We start from the raw sequence: 18,210 nt of genomic DNA, 5'->3' as shown, positions 1-18,210 counted from the left end.
AATCGAAATAAGTTAATTGATTTCAAAAATTGAATTATGTCTTTGAAATGTTTTCTTTTGCCCTGTTTTCATTTAGAATTGCAAATTATGTGTATCAAATTTTGTGTATCTCAAAAGTGAATAATTGAAATGCAAATATTTCAGATATATCAGCTATATAAGTGAATAAACTTTTGTATGACAGCGATTAAAGCTTATCTAATATATGCGTAAAAATTGTCACTTAAAGAACAATTCGAATTATTTATTTGCCATAAATTCATTGCATTTTTATTGTAGTAACTAATTGTCACAGCATTATCATCATATATTTAATTTATAAATAAAATACAATAAGAAAAACACAAAACAAAACCCACACACACTTCAAGGCAATAATTAACTCCAAAACGGTCAAACAAGCAAATTGGTGTCAATTTGTAACTAATTGGAATTAATTAAAGAGTTTTGTGTAATGCAGAGAAAAGTGGCTTTGAATTCGTATCTTTAATTATTATTAATGGTCGCCGAACTCCTCTTTGTGATTAATTTAAAAAACTAACTAAATAAAACAAAACACACACACAATGCAAAACTCGTTGACAAAGCAGACGAAAATTAGCGCTGGTTAATGACTCCAGCAATTTGCAAAAAACAAACAAATAGTATCAGTTATGCGCAGACAGTTTTATTGTTGTTCTTGATTAGCTGCGACTAATGATGTCGTTGATGTGTTGCAGTGGTGACACCGTGGTCAGGGTCGCCAGTAGGCCGCTCTGTGATCAAGACTGGGGACCGCCATTTAAATGATGGGCCCCCGAGAAGCCGGAGCGCTGCGCTAACTAATTGCCTAGTAAGTTGGCTAATTGCGTTTAGCTGTCGGCTACGAAAAGCCGTTCAAGAAAGTACCAATCATCGTTTTCAGTTAACTCACACACACTCACTGACTCGACCGTTATTTCTTTGACAGCGCAACAGAGTTTACCTTGCCGCTAGTGCTTTGCTCTATGCTCACTGGTCGATGGGGTCTTTGGGTGTTCGAATACGAATACGACTACGGATAAGTGAGTATTTACCCTTTTGCCATGCGGCGTGTGCAATTAAAGCACAATTTAACGCCGTTGCCACTGCACGCAAGTTTGTTGCCTGAGTCTTTTGATTTTTTATGTAATCGAATTTTCCGTTCCGCGCAGCCAAGCAATCAAAAGGAGTTAACGAAAGATTATTCGATTTATTATTATTATTATTATTATGTATTTACAAATTTTGGGCAAGTCTTAAATTAAATTTTGTGTTTGTTGTTTTTTTTTCTTATTTTTCCCAGTTTTATTTCGCATCTTTTTTTTTTTTTGTTAGTGTTTGTGCTCGCTCAACTTGAGCTGAGCATCGTTTGGGCTGAGTTGTTTTGAGCCTGCATTTTTTCAAGCAGCTTCTTCAGCTTGTTGTGCTTCTTCAGATAGGCGCTCTTCTCGTGTGCCAGCTTAGCTGTTGCTGTGGGCTTCGGCGTCGTCGTTGTTGTTGTTGATGTTGTCGTTGATGTTGCAGTTGCTGTTGTCGTTGAAGATGTTGCCAACGTTGTTGTCTCGGAGTTGGTTGCAGTTGGACTGCTGCTGCTGCTGCTGGGCTCTGCTGTTGTTGTGGAGGAGCTGAGTGACTGTGGTGGCAACTCCTCTGGCGCTTGCCAATCCAGCGGCTTCTCCTCCACCGGCAGCAGCTGCAACTGCAAAGAGATGATGCACGTGATTATGACATGGACATGGATATGAATGTGTTGTTGTTGTTGTTTTTTTTTTTTTTTGGTTGGTGAGGTGCATGAAAGCAAATGTTGCTGTTGTTGCGATGGCGAGTTGAGAGTTGAGAGTGGCGATTGGTGGCAAGTGGGGGCGACTTGTGGCAAGTGGTGGCGATTTGTGGGTGTGCGTGTCTCGCTGTGTGTGTGTGTGCATGTTTGTCTATGTAGGAGTCGACTCTTGTGCAAAATGCATTTATAAAAGTGTCAAAAGCGTTAAGTTGTTGTTGGTTGGGGTTTCGTTAGATGTTTGTTGTTTGTTGTAGTTATTTTTCATTTTGGCTTTAATCGGTTGTTGTACACGCAATTTACACAATAAAACGACAACGACTTCACTTATACTCTCTTCTTAAATATATATGTATATATGTATGTACAATGCACATCAGTAGCGCAGATAACGCTTGCGATTATCATATTGTCTTACATAGTTCCATGGCGCATACTTGGCCTTCTCGTAGGCCTTGTATTTCTTGGTCTTTGCATTGTATTTGCCCTGTTGCTTGCTGGGCACAATCGCCGTATACTTGATGCCCACTCCAGGCACATATTGTGCCGCCAGTCCAGGCACTGCGACAGTTCCCTCTACCGCATCAGCTGGCGTGCTGTACGGAGTCAAGAGTTCGCCATAGTTGCCGCGCTTGGGCGGCAGATTGTTGTAGTTGGGCGGCGCATAGGGTCCGGCGGGTATGATCCAAGTGCGTGGACGTGAAGGAGGCGGCAGCACATAACTAAAGTTGTAAACATAATGCATTACTTGGCTGCAAAGATATGCTAACTTAAATGGCACTTACACATATGGCTGCGGGTTGGGTATATCATCGCTTTGATCCTCCCAGACGGGCGCTGGCTCGCGGTATGGCAGGCGTGGCGGCGTGGGCGTGGTGCGCGGCGGCGGTGGCACAATCGGGCCAGTGTTCGTGCCCCACTCGACGCGTATCGCGTGGCAGCTCGCACCAAGGCAGATGACTAGCAGCAGCAGGCAAATTGAGTGCTGCAACAGACAAGAAAATGAGAAACAAGTGAGTGGTTAGAATGTTGATGTCGTTTTGTGGCCTGTCGTGTTGCGACATGCGCTTCGATTTGGTAACATGTTGCACAAATTTGTTTGCACCTGCCACACACACATAAAAATTTGCAAAGACTCGCTCTTGCCATTTAGCTTATCCGATTGCAACATTTAGCACAGTTGCATTTGTGCACTGCTTTAAACCAATTAAATACGCTTTATTTAGATGACGACGCACTTGAACTCGATACGTTTTGAAAAGCCTCAAAATTCAATTTAATAATACATTAATTACACGACAACATTACAACAATGTCAAGTTTATACGCACACAACAAAAACGACAACAACAAATAATCATAATCAACTCAAATTGTTGTTCACTTTATGGCATTGTTTTGCGCATTGTTTTGTCTCTGGTGTCGCTTACACTGGCTTGTTGTTGCTGTTATTAATGTGAAAATTTCCCAACACACTGACATAATTCAACATGTTAAAGACGCTGCTGCGTTAGAAATTGTTTGTTGAAAAATTGCTAGTCATTTTTTGTGTGGTGTTGATTTATTTATTATTATTTGCCTCATATAAATATTTATATTGAAAATATTTACTTTGTTAATTGAATTAGTTTGTTTGATAATGGATTTAATGTTGATTAATTACGTTTGCATTCATGAAAGCCTTAAAAAAGGTGCGATTTTTTTATGGTCTCTTTTTTTATGAATTAATTTTTATTGTAGTACGTTTATAAAGACCGTTTGAAAGCTTAAACATTGTTGCCTTTATTACTCTTTATTATTTATTTATGCATTGTGCGCATTGTCGCCGGGTTCCAAGACCGCAAGTGCTTTTTGCCGCTAATGATCAATTAGGAGCCGTTAAACATGCTAATGCGATTTAAAACGCCACAAAAACGCGCTTGAAACGCGCGAAAGGTGCTAAATGCGCTGTGAACAGCGATGAAGAAATGAGGGAGACTGATTATCATTACACTATGGTTGCAGACTCGCCAGACTTTAACAAAAAAAAATCACAGACAACCGGCATAATCGGTAAATCGGCAATCAGCGCTATCCTTGGCCAAAATTTGTATGTTTGCCAATTTGTCAATCGGTCGGCGCTTTTGACAATATGCACAAAAGATATCGATACCTGTGATTTATCGATGCCACCTGCATACAACAAATAATCGAATGTCTTTCTGTGTGTGTGTTGAGTGTGACTGTCTATGTGTCTGCTTATGTGGGTGACTGTCTGGCTGAGTTATGGCTGCTTGTGCTCCTTTATTATTTTCATGTTCGGCTCCATTTTCGAATGGCTTTTTGGCGGCAGATGAGAATTCGCTGAATGTTGCAAATTGAATGTGTCAACTTTAACAATTACGATAGACATGTAAGCAAATGAGTGAGCGGTGCATGTATTTTTTTTAACTCACTCTGAGATGGTGTTCAGTTTTTAGCTGCAACACTATAAATAAAGTTGGCAAAGTTTGTGAATTTGTAATGTGCCAGCATTTGTCTTGATACCCTGCAGGTAGTTTTATTGATGTGCGGGGTATAACAAACATAAGGGTACGTAATCAATTTGTATATTTCTTCAACATAAATTCCTCATCTGCCACTCTAAGTTGGCTTAGTTATCAGACATATTTATCAACTCTTAAATATGCTGACTTTTCAATTTTCTGCAGCAGTTCTTAAGCGAGTGAAAGGTTTATGCTAAGCATACTTCTAAAGCGAAAGGCAGACGTTCTCTTATGGCCCCCAATTAACCAGACTACAATCCTTTTATTTGTTGTTGTCTGCTCTGCAAAAGGGTGTAAAATACCTGTGCAACTACGTGTATTTATAAATACATATGTAACAGTAAGATAAATACATGTTCGGGTTTAATGGGCTCCATTAAAAACCACACACCGTCAATTCAAGACCAAGCCTTGTTGTGCGCAAAAAAAAAAGCAAATAAAAATAAACTGCAAGCAAATAACAGTAACTGTATGTCAATCTTAACGCAAGATCTTGATCACCAGGAGCGAGTCAGTCCAGTTATGACTGTGCTTCTAGATGAACATATAAATTAAAGTTTACAACATTTACGAATTCTATAGATGACAGATAAAAATTAATTGCTGCATATATTTTGGAATGCTAGTTGTTTTGACTAAATTTAATATTCAGTTTATTGACATACATTTTATTGGTTTTTATAATAACTAAGTATTTTTTTTAATTCATTCTTGTAATACTAGTAATTTTTACAAAATTTAGGTTGAATATACATATATTTTATTTATCAATGTAGTGTATGTAATTTACTTAGGAATTCAGTCAGGGTTTTCGCACTTCATTAAAGTACTCTCTGTGAAGTACACTCATAGACTGATTGATTTTCTGAGTATTCCATTGACATTTCAGTTGCGATATTTATGCGCTTTTGATGGCTGAACAAGTCAATAAATATTCACAATTGCTGCAATGTCGACATTGTGTTGTGCATAATCAATGGAACTTTTTAACATAGAGATCGATTAGCCGAAATTTGATTCCAAAGCGTTAAAAATAAAGTCGAATTTAATGATCAAGTTTATGACGTGTTAGTCGATAACTGAAGTTTAGGCCTAGTTTAATTACACTAGCGAGTGACAACATTAAATTACGAAATCTGACATTTAACATAGTTCAAATTACGTGAAAACTGGTTCAATACACATTTAATGATAGTTATCACTGCGCTAATTAAATAACTTTAGTTGCATATCAAATTGGGGGGATTATAAAAGGTGTTATTGCTGATTCAATTGTCGGCTGCAATCAATTGTCAAAAGCCAACAGACATGCTGGGCTCTTAAGACACAATTTAATGGCGCAGTTTGTAGCTCTACAGCTACAGTTTGTCAAGCAGCATGACGGCATAAAAAAGGAGAAAAAAAATGGTATAATTTTGTAACAATGGACACTCAATTATGATCAGCGCTTGAGCTTGTCTGGGCTCTTGTCACTTCCGAGACAATAATGACAGTGACCTTGAACTTGAAATTCACTTAACTTCAAAAATTTAACTACTTATACACTTGAAAAAAAAGCTGGTCTGTAAACCAAATCCGATTACAAACCGTTTCTAAACGCCTTTAGCGGATGTGAAGTCAAAAAGTTAAAACCCAAGTTTGTTTACGTTGAGGATTGAATTGTTATATTGATAGTTCATATGCAAAATAGTTTAAACTCAAATATTTGTTCCAGGACTAGTTTCTGAAATAATCGAGAGAATTAAATTGATATGTATTAAATATGTATAAAAAGATGCGACGCAGTACTAATGATAGAAGAAGAAAGCGCGACTGGAATAATGTTGTTAACTGCAATTAAGAACAATTAAAAATAAAAGGAATAAAGCGAAATACTGTCTACAAAAGTAACTAACATTTTTAGCATTTCGTAGAAGCAGTTTTATGGGTGAACTTATTTTTTATCATCTCTAATTAGTTGCTTTGTGTCTTTCGCTGAGTGTACGGAGTATTCATTCAATTGACAGCACAACTTTTGGGTACTTGCAAAGTTTTCTTTGGCCAACTCTTTCACACAGTTTTTGCCAGATTTTCATGTTAATTAAAAGTTGCGCGTGCGCACAATGGGCATATCATCTGGGCTGGGAACTGTGCGTTTGTCGGCTTAGCAAAAAAGGTTCCAAAATAACCTGGCAGTTGAATGAACTTGGAGCACATTACAGAGGCAGCTGCTGCTGTTGCTGTTGTGTGGATCACATTAATTGGACGGCACTCCCTCTTTGATATCAGACTCTGCGCCTCCGCCTCCAAAGCCGCCTCCTTCGACTTGTCTTGTCTTGTATTGGCGTAATGAGCAGGAAGGCGCTGCTCCGGCGATTAAGGCGGACGGGGCGTGTCAAATTCTAACCACAACAGCGGTAATAACAATAACAACAACAGCAACAACAACAGACTAATTAAAAACAATCAATAAAAAAGGCAGGCAACAAACGTAAACTACGAGTACGAGTTTGAGCTTAAGTTTTTGCGAGTACAGCGCACATTACATGGCATTATCATTATCTGTGATTAACGCAGTTTAGCACGAAAATAATCATTTATTATCAAATAACTTTGCTTGGCCATTTCGATTTCGCTTCTCAGTTGATTTTCGGCGCGCAAATTAAGTGCTTATTTTTTTTGTTGGTTGCTGTTCATTTTTGCGAAATTTTGCAGACACAAAAAAAAATAACCGTTTAAGTAGTACGACTAACTGTGGTAGTCGAATTGCACTTTTTGGGTCAAGCTTAGATTTAATTTAATGTGGCCAAGCGGGGGCGATTGTGGCCAAAACAGCAGCCAGGGCGCCAGCTGTCCGGCGGTGTGGTCCAATCTTTTATCTGGTCGAGTGCAATGCGCATTGTCTTTTATTACACAACATTATCAACAGAAAATAAAAATAAAAAATAATATTGTGCTGGAATATTCAGCCAATTTCTACCAATTGGCGCGTTCAAAGTGTAATACTATTATAATAAGTATGCCATAATCATTTTTTAAACGCCCTAATTGAAATAATAATTCACTTCTCAGCCATGAGGGCAATGCCGTTATCCAATTTTTCTATTTTTTCGACTTTTCTGCGGGCCGCTGCTTCGAACTGCAATTTAATTATTGATATGGAGAAAATGAATACATTGTTGGGGAATTCGGTTTTTTTTTTTCCTTGGTGTTTTTGGCTAAACGAGTTCAATAAATATCACATTTTGTGCTGCATTGTAATAAAGTTTTGCAAGCTCACAATGCGGGCGCCCAGTTGCATAATAGTAATAAATGAGATAAAGCGTATATGATAAATGAATAATGAATATTTGATAATTGCTTACGTTATGAAAATGATATACACACATACAAATACATATCTCCATATCAAATGTGGGTGATGAAAGTGAGCCAAAAAGGTGAAAAGATCATAGAGCAAAACAATAGCACAGCATGATTAGGAAAGTTTGATTGTAATTCGCGTGGAAGAAGAATAAACTCATTAATCAAATCACTTTCAATGTGGATCTGACTTCAATCAATTAAGTATTCAATGAACTGCCAAAATTTGATTTTCGATTTCTTTCAGCTCTTAAAATGATAACTCTTTCGACGCTTATTGTTTGACTTGATTTATAGCCAAGAGAATATATTTGTTTGTAAAGCTTTAACACTTGCTTGAGGGCTACGCTAATTCTGTTGAGATGTTTGAATGAAAATATAATACGATTAGCTATATAATCTAATCGGTTTAAGCTGTTTTTGATGACACAACTAATTAAAAAAAAAAAACAAGTAAGAAAGTGTGAATGACATTTCCAATAAAATGAAAATAGTACAGTAATTAATTATTAAAAACTGCACTTATTTTTTATATCGTCTTTGTTGTTAAAGTTGATCAATAATATAATTACTTCATAGGGTACAAAATGACTCCTTTCTGTTCCATACTTTGGCTGGAGGCACAATATAAGGTTGACCAAAAAGTCTTGCGGTATTTCCGATAGGTGTCTTTGCAAGCGCGTAGTTCTAGTTCTATTTATCGAATCGGTTCATGCGATACCTTTTTGGAAAGCTCTTTTCCCGCGCTAACACGTGTTTGATTTATTGTTGTTTGTCTTGAGTCGTTCGTGAGTTATAGCGTCACAAACATGGAGCAAAATAAAGAGAAAATACGGCATATTTTACAGTACTACTACGATAAAGGCAAAAATGCAACTCATGCTGCCAATAAAATTTGTGCAGTTTATGGACCCGATACAGTTTCCATTTCCACCGCACAACGATGGTTTCAACGTTTTCGTTCTGGTGCGGAGGTGGTCGAAGATGCGCCACGGTCCGGAAGGCCTGTCGTCGAAAATTGCGATAAAATCGCCGAATTGATCGAAAGAGATCGGCATAGTAGCACCCGTAGCATCGGCCAAGAGCTGGGCATGAGTCATCAAACCGTTTTAAACCATTTGAAGAAGCTTGGATTAAAAAAAAAGCTAGATGTATGGGTGCCACACGACTTGACGCAAAAAAAATTGTTTGGCCGTATGGATGCATGCGAATCGCTTCTCAATCGCAACAAAATCGACCCGTTTTTGAAGCGGATGGTGACTGGCGATGAAAAGTGGATCACTTACGATAACGTGAAGCGCAAACGGTCGTGGTCGAAAAGCGGTGAAGCTGCCCAGACGGTGGCCAAGCTTGGATTGACGGCCAGGAAGGTTCTTCTGTGTGTTTGGTGGGATTGGCAGGGAATCATCCACTATAAGCTGCTCTCCTATGGCCAAACGCTCAATTCGGACCTGTACTGCCAACAACTGGACCGCTTGAATGCAGCACTCAAGCAGAAGAGGCCATCTTTGGTCAACAGAGGCCGAATTGTCTTCCATCAGGACAACGCCAGGCCACACACATCTTTGGTGACGCGCCAGAAGCTCCGGGAGCTCGGATGGGAGGTTCTTTTGCATCCACCGTATAGTCCGGATCTCGCACCAAGTGATTACCACCTATTTCTGTCCATGGCGAACGAGCTTGGTAGTCGGAAATTGGCCACAAGAGAGTCCTGTGAAAATTGGCTCTCCGAGTTTTTTTGCCAATAGAAAAGCGAGCTTCTATAAGAGGGGCATTATGAAGTTGGCATCTCGTTGGGAACTCGTCATCGAACAAAACGGCGCATATTTGACTTAAATCGCATTATTATAACCAATTTTATGAACAATTGAAAATTCAATAAAAATACCGCAAGACTTTTTGGCCAACCTTATATAATAACCTTCTACTCTATAGTTAGTGCGTATAATAATGTTAAATTTTTAACATTTTATTATTTAAAGAAATGGCTATTGAAAAAGTACATTATTTAGGCATATTTCAAACAAGTTTCAAAAGCATATTAGTCAGCAAAGTGACTGTTTTTAAAGGGTTCGGTTTGAGGAAGCACTTTTTGTGTGACTAACTTGTTAATTTATCACTTTAGCCCTAAACAAAGGTTTATTAAAAGGAAAAGAGTTATAAGTGATTATCACAGTCATAAAGGTATGACTTTAATACAAACATTTGCCGCGTCATATTACTGTGGGAAAACAGGAAATGTCAGCTTGACTTAGTAAAGCAATACATACAATATATATCGTATATGATACGTATTCCGGTATGCAGATTGAAAATGAAAAGTACGCAGATTCTATATATTATTATATTAGAAGGGGTGTGCTGTGAATGCGTCAAAATCAAAAATATGAACCATAAATTGAGCGTTCTACATTGTAATCTCCATGGTACATGGTCATTAAATTTACATGTTAATCGCTTTTTTGCGCAAATGCTGAATCAAAGAAGAAACATCCGGCAAAAGCAGAAGCAAAGTCAGCTTATGGAACGCGTTCTTCAGTCACAGCTGACTCGCTAACTTGTCGACAGACTGCCTGGCTGGCTGGCTGGCTAGTTGACTGCTAACCTTCAACGTCAGCGTCGACGTTTACTTTACACATCGAGAATCACACACAAAGCAAAGGGTTTAAGATGGCAGCAACAAAATGACTTCATCTGGCTTCAAGCAGCCGAAGCGTGTCAAGTAATTAGTTGCTTGCCAGCATTACAACGTCGTGGCAGAGGTAAATGCGACTGCCTGACTGCCTGATTTGCATATAAAGCACCGCTTCGACTTTGTGGGGGTCTCATGGCCTGGCCTAGCCTCTCTTCAATTAGAGTTGTTTGCTTAGTCGCTTCTTTAGTGTAGAAGTTCAAGGCTTGGCAAATTGTCGCTCATTGCAGGCATCCATCAATTAGCGCACTGAATCGCTCGACCTTGAACGCCACAACAAAAACAAAAACAAACAACAAAAATCAAAACCGAAAGAAACAAACAACAAACATGACACATCGCCCCCACAATGCTACCGTCAGCTAACAGACAACTGTGGCCAACGCTGCGCATGCGCGATCTAAGCTGGCGTTAAATTTTCGACATGGCTTTTTAACGCCAAACATTTCTGATAGCCATGTAGAAGCTGACAGTAGTAGTTGTTGTAGTAGTGGTTGTCTGTTGTTAGCTTGGTAGTTGGTTTCATTTTTGGCGGCTGCGCTCATTTGTCACAGCTTAATATTGGCCAATTTGAAGGCGCAACTCAACGCGCCAAGAAGACAAAAAAAATTCGAAAAAGATCGAAAAACAAAACAAGTTTCATGTTTTAACAGCTGAAACATTTGTTTCGAATTATTTCTGATACCCGATACCCATAGGGTGGAAGGGTGTGATTACTTTGTGTCTCCTATAAAGTATATGTTATAGTACATATTCTTGATCAACGTTAACAGTCGACAGGATATAGCCATGTCCGTCTGTATGAACACCTAGATCTCAGAGTCTATAAGAGATAGAGTTTTTTCTTGTGGCAGCTTTTGTAATGTTTATTTCGAATTTTTGCACACGCCCACTTCCGTTCCAAAAAATTCACAACAATCGTGTAGAGAGCGGACTTTTGAAACTAAAGTCGCAATTTTTGTACAGCAATAATAACCATACTCTTCATAATTCCTGAAAATTTGATTTTTAACAGGTAAAAATTGTAAAAGCTTAGTTACGTTCACTTACAATCTGGTATATTTTAGTACTCTATGCTATATTTTGAATGAAGCACTATATAAAATACCAAATATATCATTTGGTATATTTTTACTATTTTGTGGTATATTGATTTGGTATATTTTAAAATAAATACCGCACTGTTTTGCTTTTATTCAAAATGGGACCCGGGTATCTCAGAGTCGAGCACACTCCACTGCAGATTTCTTAGTTGTTTTTTTTTGGCATCGGGTCTCTCGCCTTTGGTCTTAGTCATTGATCGGTTTTTCGGATTTGGATTTGGTCTTGGCTACGGTTTCAATTGCGGTTCGTTACACTGCACTACTTGTTGTACTCGAATGTGTATCAGTGATGCAGAGACAGCATTGTTCCACACACAGCTTCCTCGTCAGCCAAGTCAAGTATTAGCCATAATTCAAGTCTCACTTGCACAGTTTAGTTTGCCGACACAACCTTGTGAGGCATTTTATACGTTTTTCGAATGTAGTATTCGGAACACAGAAATGTGATGAAGATGGCGATCGAGCTGACGATGGCGATGGTGATTGTGATTGTCTGTTTGCGATGGTATCGATGTCGTGTATCGCATTCTCAAGAAGATGCTTGAGCTGTGATACTTGATTGGCATCGATTTATCTATAGTGGTACAATCCCATTCCATTTTTAGAATGTCAGTTGTAGTAGTTGTAGGAAATTATAGCCAACTCATCGTGGGCAAATTTCGTTAAACACCCCAAAGACCTTTATCCCAACAGCAGCGCAGAGCCATCCATCAATTTTTGCACACATTCCAGACACAAAATCAAATCGCCGCCGAATCAAAGAAAAAATAAAATGTGCTTATGCACTTTGATTAATTGCCAGCATGTTCCCAGGCTATTTATAAGCAACTCAACCGACCATACAAATGCGTATTTTGCTTAACAAAAGAATAATAAATACATTTATATTTATATACGACGAGACGAATGTATTTTGAGAGATTCAAAGTATTGATGCCCAAAAAGTGATTTGCAATGGCAAAAGTCAAACGCCAAATACGTGGGAGTCAATCAGCCAAATAAACGTAGAAATAAGCGAAATTTAATACAAAAAAAAACAACTTTTTTAAATAAATAGACATCATGTTGATTTCAATTACGTTGCCCATTAATGCGCAAATGTTTTTTTGGGGTTAATGAAATTTAAAATTCATTCAGCCCAAAAGACAGCTCAATGCTGTTCTTTTTAGCTTAAGCTGAATCTCTTATAATCTCTGCTGAAGTTGTGAAGCTGGTTCTGAAGTTCCCAGGCATCTGTAAACTTGACCTCCGTGAGGATTTCACTTTAGAGCTTAACATGCAAGTGGCGTGTCAAAAATTAATTACTATAAAAATACATTAATTAGAATTCTTTCAACATAAATGGAAATATGTTGAACTGCAGCAGCAGCATCATCATCCGGTAGAAATAATATTCAATAAATTGCAACATTGCAGGTCCGTCTGTCTGTCTGATTGGTACGCCGCGATATCAGCGAGGCTCATTGAATTTGTGGCATTTGGGGGCGTAACCATTTCGCAAAAACCTTCAAAAACATAATAACTTGCATTTTGAGTAGGGCACTGCGCTGCGTCTTTTTTTGTGTTTTTGTTTTCTTCATCTTGCTGTTGCTTTGAGGCTAACTGGGCGCTAATCATAAATCTGCAACGCAGCGACTACGACTATAGCAACTGCTAATCAGCGGTTACAAACCCAAAAGTTAATGCCTGTCAGGCACTTAACTGTTTGAACTTTTCGACGTCTGTCTGGAATTTTTTTGTGTGTTGTGAAAATGGAAAATAAATAAATAAATCAAAGCGCTTTCAGCCTGCTCAAATGGACAATGAAATAGCCTACAGTGCAGTTTTTGTTGAGTTTAAAATTTTTTGTCAGTGAGTAGCATATCGATGGCATATCTCGCTTCCATAACTGGCCAAGAGGTCAATGTGCTACCGTTAAAACTAAATTGCCAGCCCATTGAAAAACATTGCATTCGATTTGGTCAAGTAGTATTATTGATTCGAGGCGGGCTAACAACATATTTCTAAAACAAACAAACAAGCTAGAAAACAATATCAACAAACTCCCTCGGTAATTTGCATAATTTACGTTGCAAATTTTGCATAACACATTCATTTTAAATGCAGAACTGTTAACTGCCACTTTGCATAAACATTTATGCATGCATTTTCAATTTACAATTTTTGTGCTTTGTTTGTTGGTCAAAAAACAATTCAATCATCATAAATACGAAAACAAAAACAAGAAAACACATAAATATTTTCTAATTACATGCTCATATTGAGTTAACCAATAGGAGGCCTCGAAAAATGAATTAGCATCACAATGGATGATAGACTATGGAATTCGACTCGTTCCCATAACTTAATTGTCTGACAAATTGTATTGCATAGAAATATTTAATAGCATTTAGATATGAGTGTGAAGCGTTTCATAAATAAAAATTCAAAATTCATTTCAAAATCATCAGCAAATTACTTCATCTAATCGAGGAAGTTGTATTCGTACATAAATTGCATATAACAAGCATGTTTCATTATGCGGGCAAATCGCGCAAACAAATTGCCCAAAAAAATATATAAGCTAAACAGAAATTCAATTAAATTCAAAAGCAGAAGAAAACGAAGATGAAAAGTTAATTACTCAAATGATGTTGCACAAAATACTCGCTAAGATTTATTTCTGTTTTTTTTTTGTTTTTTTATTGACAATTAATGACGTTGATTTCACCAAGAGTACAAACACGTTTCCGGTGTGTGTGCGGGCAAGTAAAGAAAAGGTGTAAAACAAAAGACTTAAGACACGAACCAGCGACAAAAGTCAATAATAAATCGACAGAAGCTTCTTCCATTGTTTAACGGTATATCACACACACACTCAGTAGACCAAAGAATATTGCAAACAATAAGCAACAACAGACAATACTTATTAGCAGCAGCAGCAGCAACAACAACAATTGTGGGTCATTGCCTTCAGTCAATTGTTGGCAGCAGCCGCAGCAGCAACAACACGAATAAAATCGCAAATAAAAACTTGAAAAATGTTTGAATACCCTTGTAAAGCCAAAGCTAAGGCACAAAACATGATACACATAGCACTCAGTCATTGATTAGTCCGATGATGACGAGATATAATACTACTCATAACTTTTATAGCAATTTTCTGTATGCTGTGGCAATAATGCCTGCTCTCGACTTTTGTCTCATTTCGTGAGTTTGCATGAGTTTGCCTTCTCATCAAGATTTATATGCACAGCGCTTCGTTCGCCGTTCGGTCGGCGGCATGTGTGACAGTTTTTGTTTGTTTTCCGTTTTCTGTGGTTGCGCCTGCTAATTTAATCAGATCGTGTGGCTGAGCTTATTAAATATTTAAATATAAAGTGTGAGAAATGCTGTGAGCAAGCGCACACTCCAAGCACTCGTAACTGAGTAGTAATTACACATTCACATGTGTTCAGCCGTTTGCACCCAGTCGCGAGTTCACCATAAATTATCAATTAAAAATATTTCAAATATATTTTTGTAGTTGAAGAAGAGAAATGATTTTGTTGGTTTAACTTACCATTTTTGTTTTTAGTTGTTGGTTTTTGTAATTGAAAACTTTGAATGAAATTAAAAACTTCTAAGCCGATTTTGCTGTAAATAGTTGAAATGCATTTGTATTGTTTGTTATTCAATATGTATTCAATTCATTCATTGTTATACGCATAATCGAGTAGTCGAGTAATCGAGTTGCCTTTTGAGGGTCGTTGTCGTTGTCGTTGCATTTGTCAGAGATTGAAGCACAGTTGCTGTCCTCTATTTTCGTTGTTTAATAATGTTTGTTATTAGTTGCACAGCTGCCGCTAGTTATGACAACGTTTTCATTGAGACTTTGATTCGTATTCGGACATGGACTAAAACTAATGTGTAATTGTAGACGCGCTGCCATTGTTCGCCTGTTGAATGGACGATGACGATGACGATGGACGCTCGATCAAATCAGATTTGATGCAATATCAAATGAACTGTCCGCACTCATTATGCAATCGAATCTGGACCCTACTGCCCCACAGTGAATGTGACTCCGATTGGGCGCCACGATTGTTTGCCTTGGTGACGCTGACAATTTTCACAGCAGTCTCAATTGCGCACACTCGTCTACTATAGATCTCGATCGAAATGACACCTGATAATAAACCACGTTTTTTACGCTTACAAACTGACCTAGTCAAGTATTTTTGTATTTTTTGGCCAACAACCTGGCGTTGACATCGAGATCGCCTGCGTAAATAACAATTTAAATGACAATTTTGTTTTTTTTTTTTGATTGTGTTGCGGTTACTTTTAATTTAAAAGTGCGAGTAATTTTAAATTGGTTTCAATTGAAGTTTTTGCCGTTTGCTTTGTTTTTGGTCTTTCAGTGTCCCAAAATGCAACCAAATGTGCGCACATGCCACGCATTTAAAGTGCCGGCGATTCCGACGAGTCTGTCTCGAAAAAATTTGGCATCGTAAATTTCCGCGCACAAAAACCAAAGAATGATGTCTGACCATGTCACGCTTATAGCTCGCAAAATCGAAAAAAAAAACGTGACAATGTAGAGAGACCAATATTTTAGCACAAGAGTTGTTAAGGAGTTAAATCTTTATGGCCCCAATAAAGTTTTGCGGAGACGTGCTTGAGGTGTAAATGCCTGCGTGACCTTATTCAAAATGGAAATGAAAATGGAATTCGAATTGGTTTACTTTATATTCTCGATTAACTAGTTTTGTTTAAGATGCGTTAATGTTTTAATTAATTCACAACTTGTTCAATCAAAGTGCCAAGTGCAACAAGTAACTAGAACTAGAATAAGTTTTAATTGATAGATTTGCATTTTACTAGCTCTCTCGATTGATGCTGTTGATTGACATTTCCAGTTCTCTAAACGAATTCCTTTTACGATTTGCCATTACCCAATACTAGTTAGCATATTACAAACTAAGAAGAGACTTTATGTTCGAGTACCTACTGTAAGTGCTGGGCAATTATCCACAATGTTTTGAGCAAACGTTTCCGGCACATAAACAACATAAGTACGACTATGAGTCGAAGTTTGCTGAGGCCTTTAAAAACAAATCTCATTTCAAGGCGTTTCAACTTAGCACAAAACTTGATTTAAGTGTTTAATTTTTTTGCTTAAATATTTTAATTTAGTAACAATTATAGTGCTACATTTTTCCCTTCCCTTCCTCTTTTGGTTAGTGGGCGAATTTTGCATACATGTGATTTATGCGGCCTTAAAATGTGGCTCGACAAAATGTTTTGAGGCGGCGACTGCAAATATGATTACGAGTAATAGCTTTTTTGTGCGTGCAGCACAGTGAAAAATCGACAACGACGACAACGGCAGCGGCAACAGAAAACAGCAACGACAACGACAACAACGCCTCCTTTTCAGGCTCTAGCTTGCATTGATTTATTTATTTGCATAAATTTAACACGGCTTTGACAGCAGTTGAGTGTTTCTTTTCAATTTTTCTTCATTTTATTTTTGTTTCAGTTTTTTTCTTTTTTTTTTTAGTTTTTAGTTTTTGGGCTGTGGTTCGAGTGGCCGCCTGGCTGTCTGCCTACGGGCAATGGCTGCATAACTGCACGCAAGTTCGTTGCCTAAGTCTTTTGTTTAGCTGCGGGCAAGGAATTTTTATGTCTTGCGACTTATTGTTTAAACGTTTTTTTTTTTTTTTGTTACATTTTTTTTCATTTTACACTGCACTCAAATAGAACAACTGCACTGTCTGACTGTCTTGATGTGCATGCAACTTGAACTCTGTTAATTTTACTCATTTAATTTTATGTTTTTTCAATTCAAATTTAATTACAAATTTGCAACAACAGTTAACACTGCGCACATACGTTTTTTGCTTTTTCGTATTATGTTTGCTGCTATTGATGCTTCGTTGTTGAGAGTGTTTGTTACCGAGGGCAGCGCTTAAAGCGTGACAAAACACATTGGAGACACGGGCCACACTGAAAGCAGCAAATGTGGTAGCATCAGCACTAAGTCTCAGGTCTCAGGTCTCCCGATTCGCCGACGCCGACGTTGACTCCGTTGTGCTGTGTGCTGTGTGCATCAGCTGGTTTCACAGCACCGACCGAAGCACGAGCCGATGTTGCCGAACAGTTCGGCTGTGTTATGTATTTTTCTTTTTTTCGTTTTTGTTTTTGTTTTGGTTTTTCATTGTTGCCAAAGCGAGTTTTTCGCCTCGAACGCTTGCGACTTGCAAAATGTTGCTAGGGCAGCTTCCGGCTGGACATGTTGCTAAGACGATGATTTTTTTTTTGTGCGCGATGTGCTTTTTGTCTCATTTGCATTTGCTTAATGAAAGGTGGGTAGAGTTGCATGCCGAGCATATAAAATTTATTTATTGTTTATTAATTAAGCCAATCCGAATACCGAATGCCGAATGCTGTAGTATTTTTAGCAGCGTCGACGGCAACAAATTACATCAGGAATTTCGTTAAACATACTGCACTGTAGTGTGTGTACGTTTCTGTACTCGAATATGTTAATGATGGACAAATGAATTGATGAACCCGTTCGACAGGATACCCAAAAATTGCACCGGCCATTGCTCTCTCTCTCTCTCTTTTAAGCTCACGCGCACACGTGAGACTCGGCTAATATCCCTGACCTCTTTTAGCCATAACAATTAGGCCTACTCGAACAACTACGTGAGCGACATTGAAAATGGACTAAACGAAGACTTGGTCTATCTGATTATCTGGCGATAAGTGAGACATCAACTTGTCGTTCATTTAATTGCTTGT

At 38.0% G+C, this 18,210-nt stretch overlaps 1 protein-coding gene across 1 annotated transcript; it reads right to left on the bottom strand.

Moving 5' to 3' along the window:
• Positions 1–1,240: 1,240 nt before the first annotated feature.
• On the bottom strand, positions 1,241–17,446 carry LOC117570347 (exocyst complex component 5). Its single transcript, XM_034251904.2, has 5 exons — positions 17,296–17,446; positions 14,981–15,054; positions 2,563–2,762; positions 2,196–2,499; positions 1,241–1,699 (listed from the first exon to the last, which is right to left on the bottom strand). The coding sequence occupies exons 2-5, from the start codon at positions 14,981–14,983 to the stop codon at positions 1,349–1,351; spliced, it is 858 nt and encodes a 285-aa protein (XP_034107795.1). The 5' UTR covers positions 14,984–15,054; positions 17,296–17,446; the 3' UTR covers positions 1,241–1,348.
• Between the last annotated feature and the right edge of the window lie 764 nt (positions 17,447–18,210).

Source organism: Drosophila albomicans, chromosome 3, assembly GCF_009650485.2.
Source record: "Drosophila albomicans strain 15112-1751.03 chromosome 3, ASM965048v2, whole genome shotgun sequence".
Taxonomy (NCBI): domain Eukaryota; kingdom Metazoa; phylum Arthropoda; class Insecta; order Diptera; family Drosophilidae; genus Drosophila; species Drosophila albomicans.
Note: the sequence above shows the minus strand (reverse complement) of the source record. Positions and strands in the feature narration are given on the sequence as shown.

Excerpts from the sequence above, each read along its gene's own strand:
- LOC117570347 (XM_034251904.2), bottom strand. Across the intron at positions 2,500-2,562 it reads CCCAACCCGCAGCCATATGT|TTATGTGCTGCCGCCTCCTT; the intron begins GTAAGTGCCATT and ends TTACAACTTTAG. Across the intron at positions 1,700-2,195 it reads AGTATGCGCCATGGAACTAT|TTGCAGCTGCTGCCGGTGGA; the intron begins GTAAGACAATAT and ends ATCTCTTTGCAG.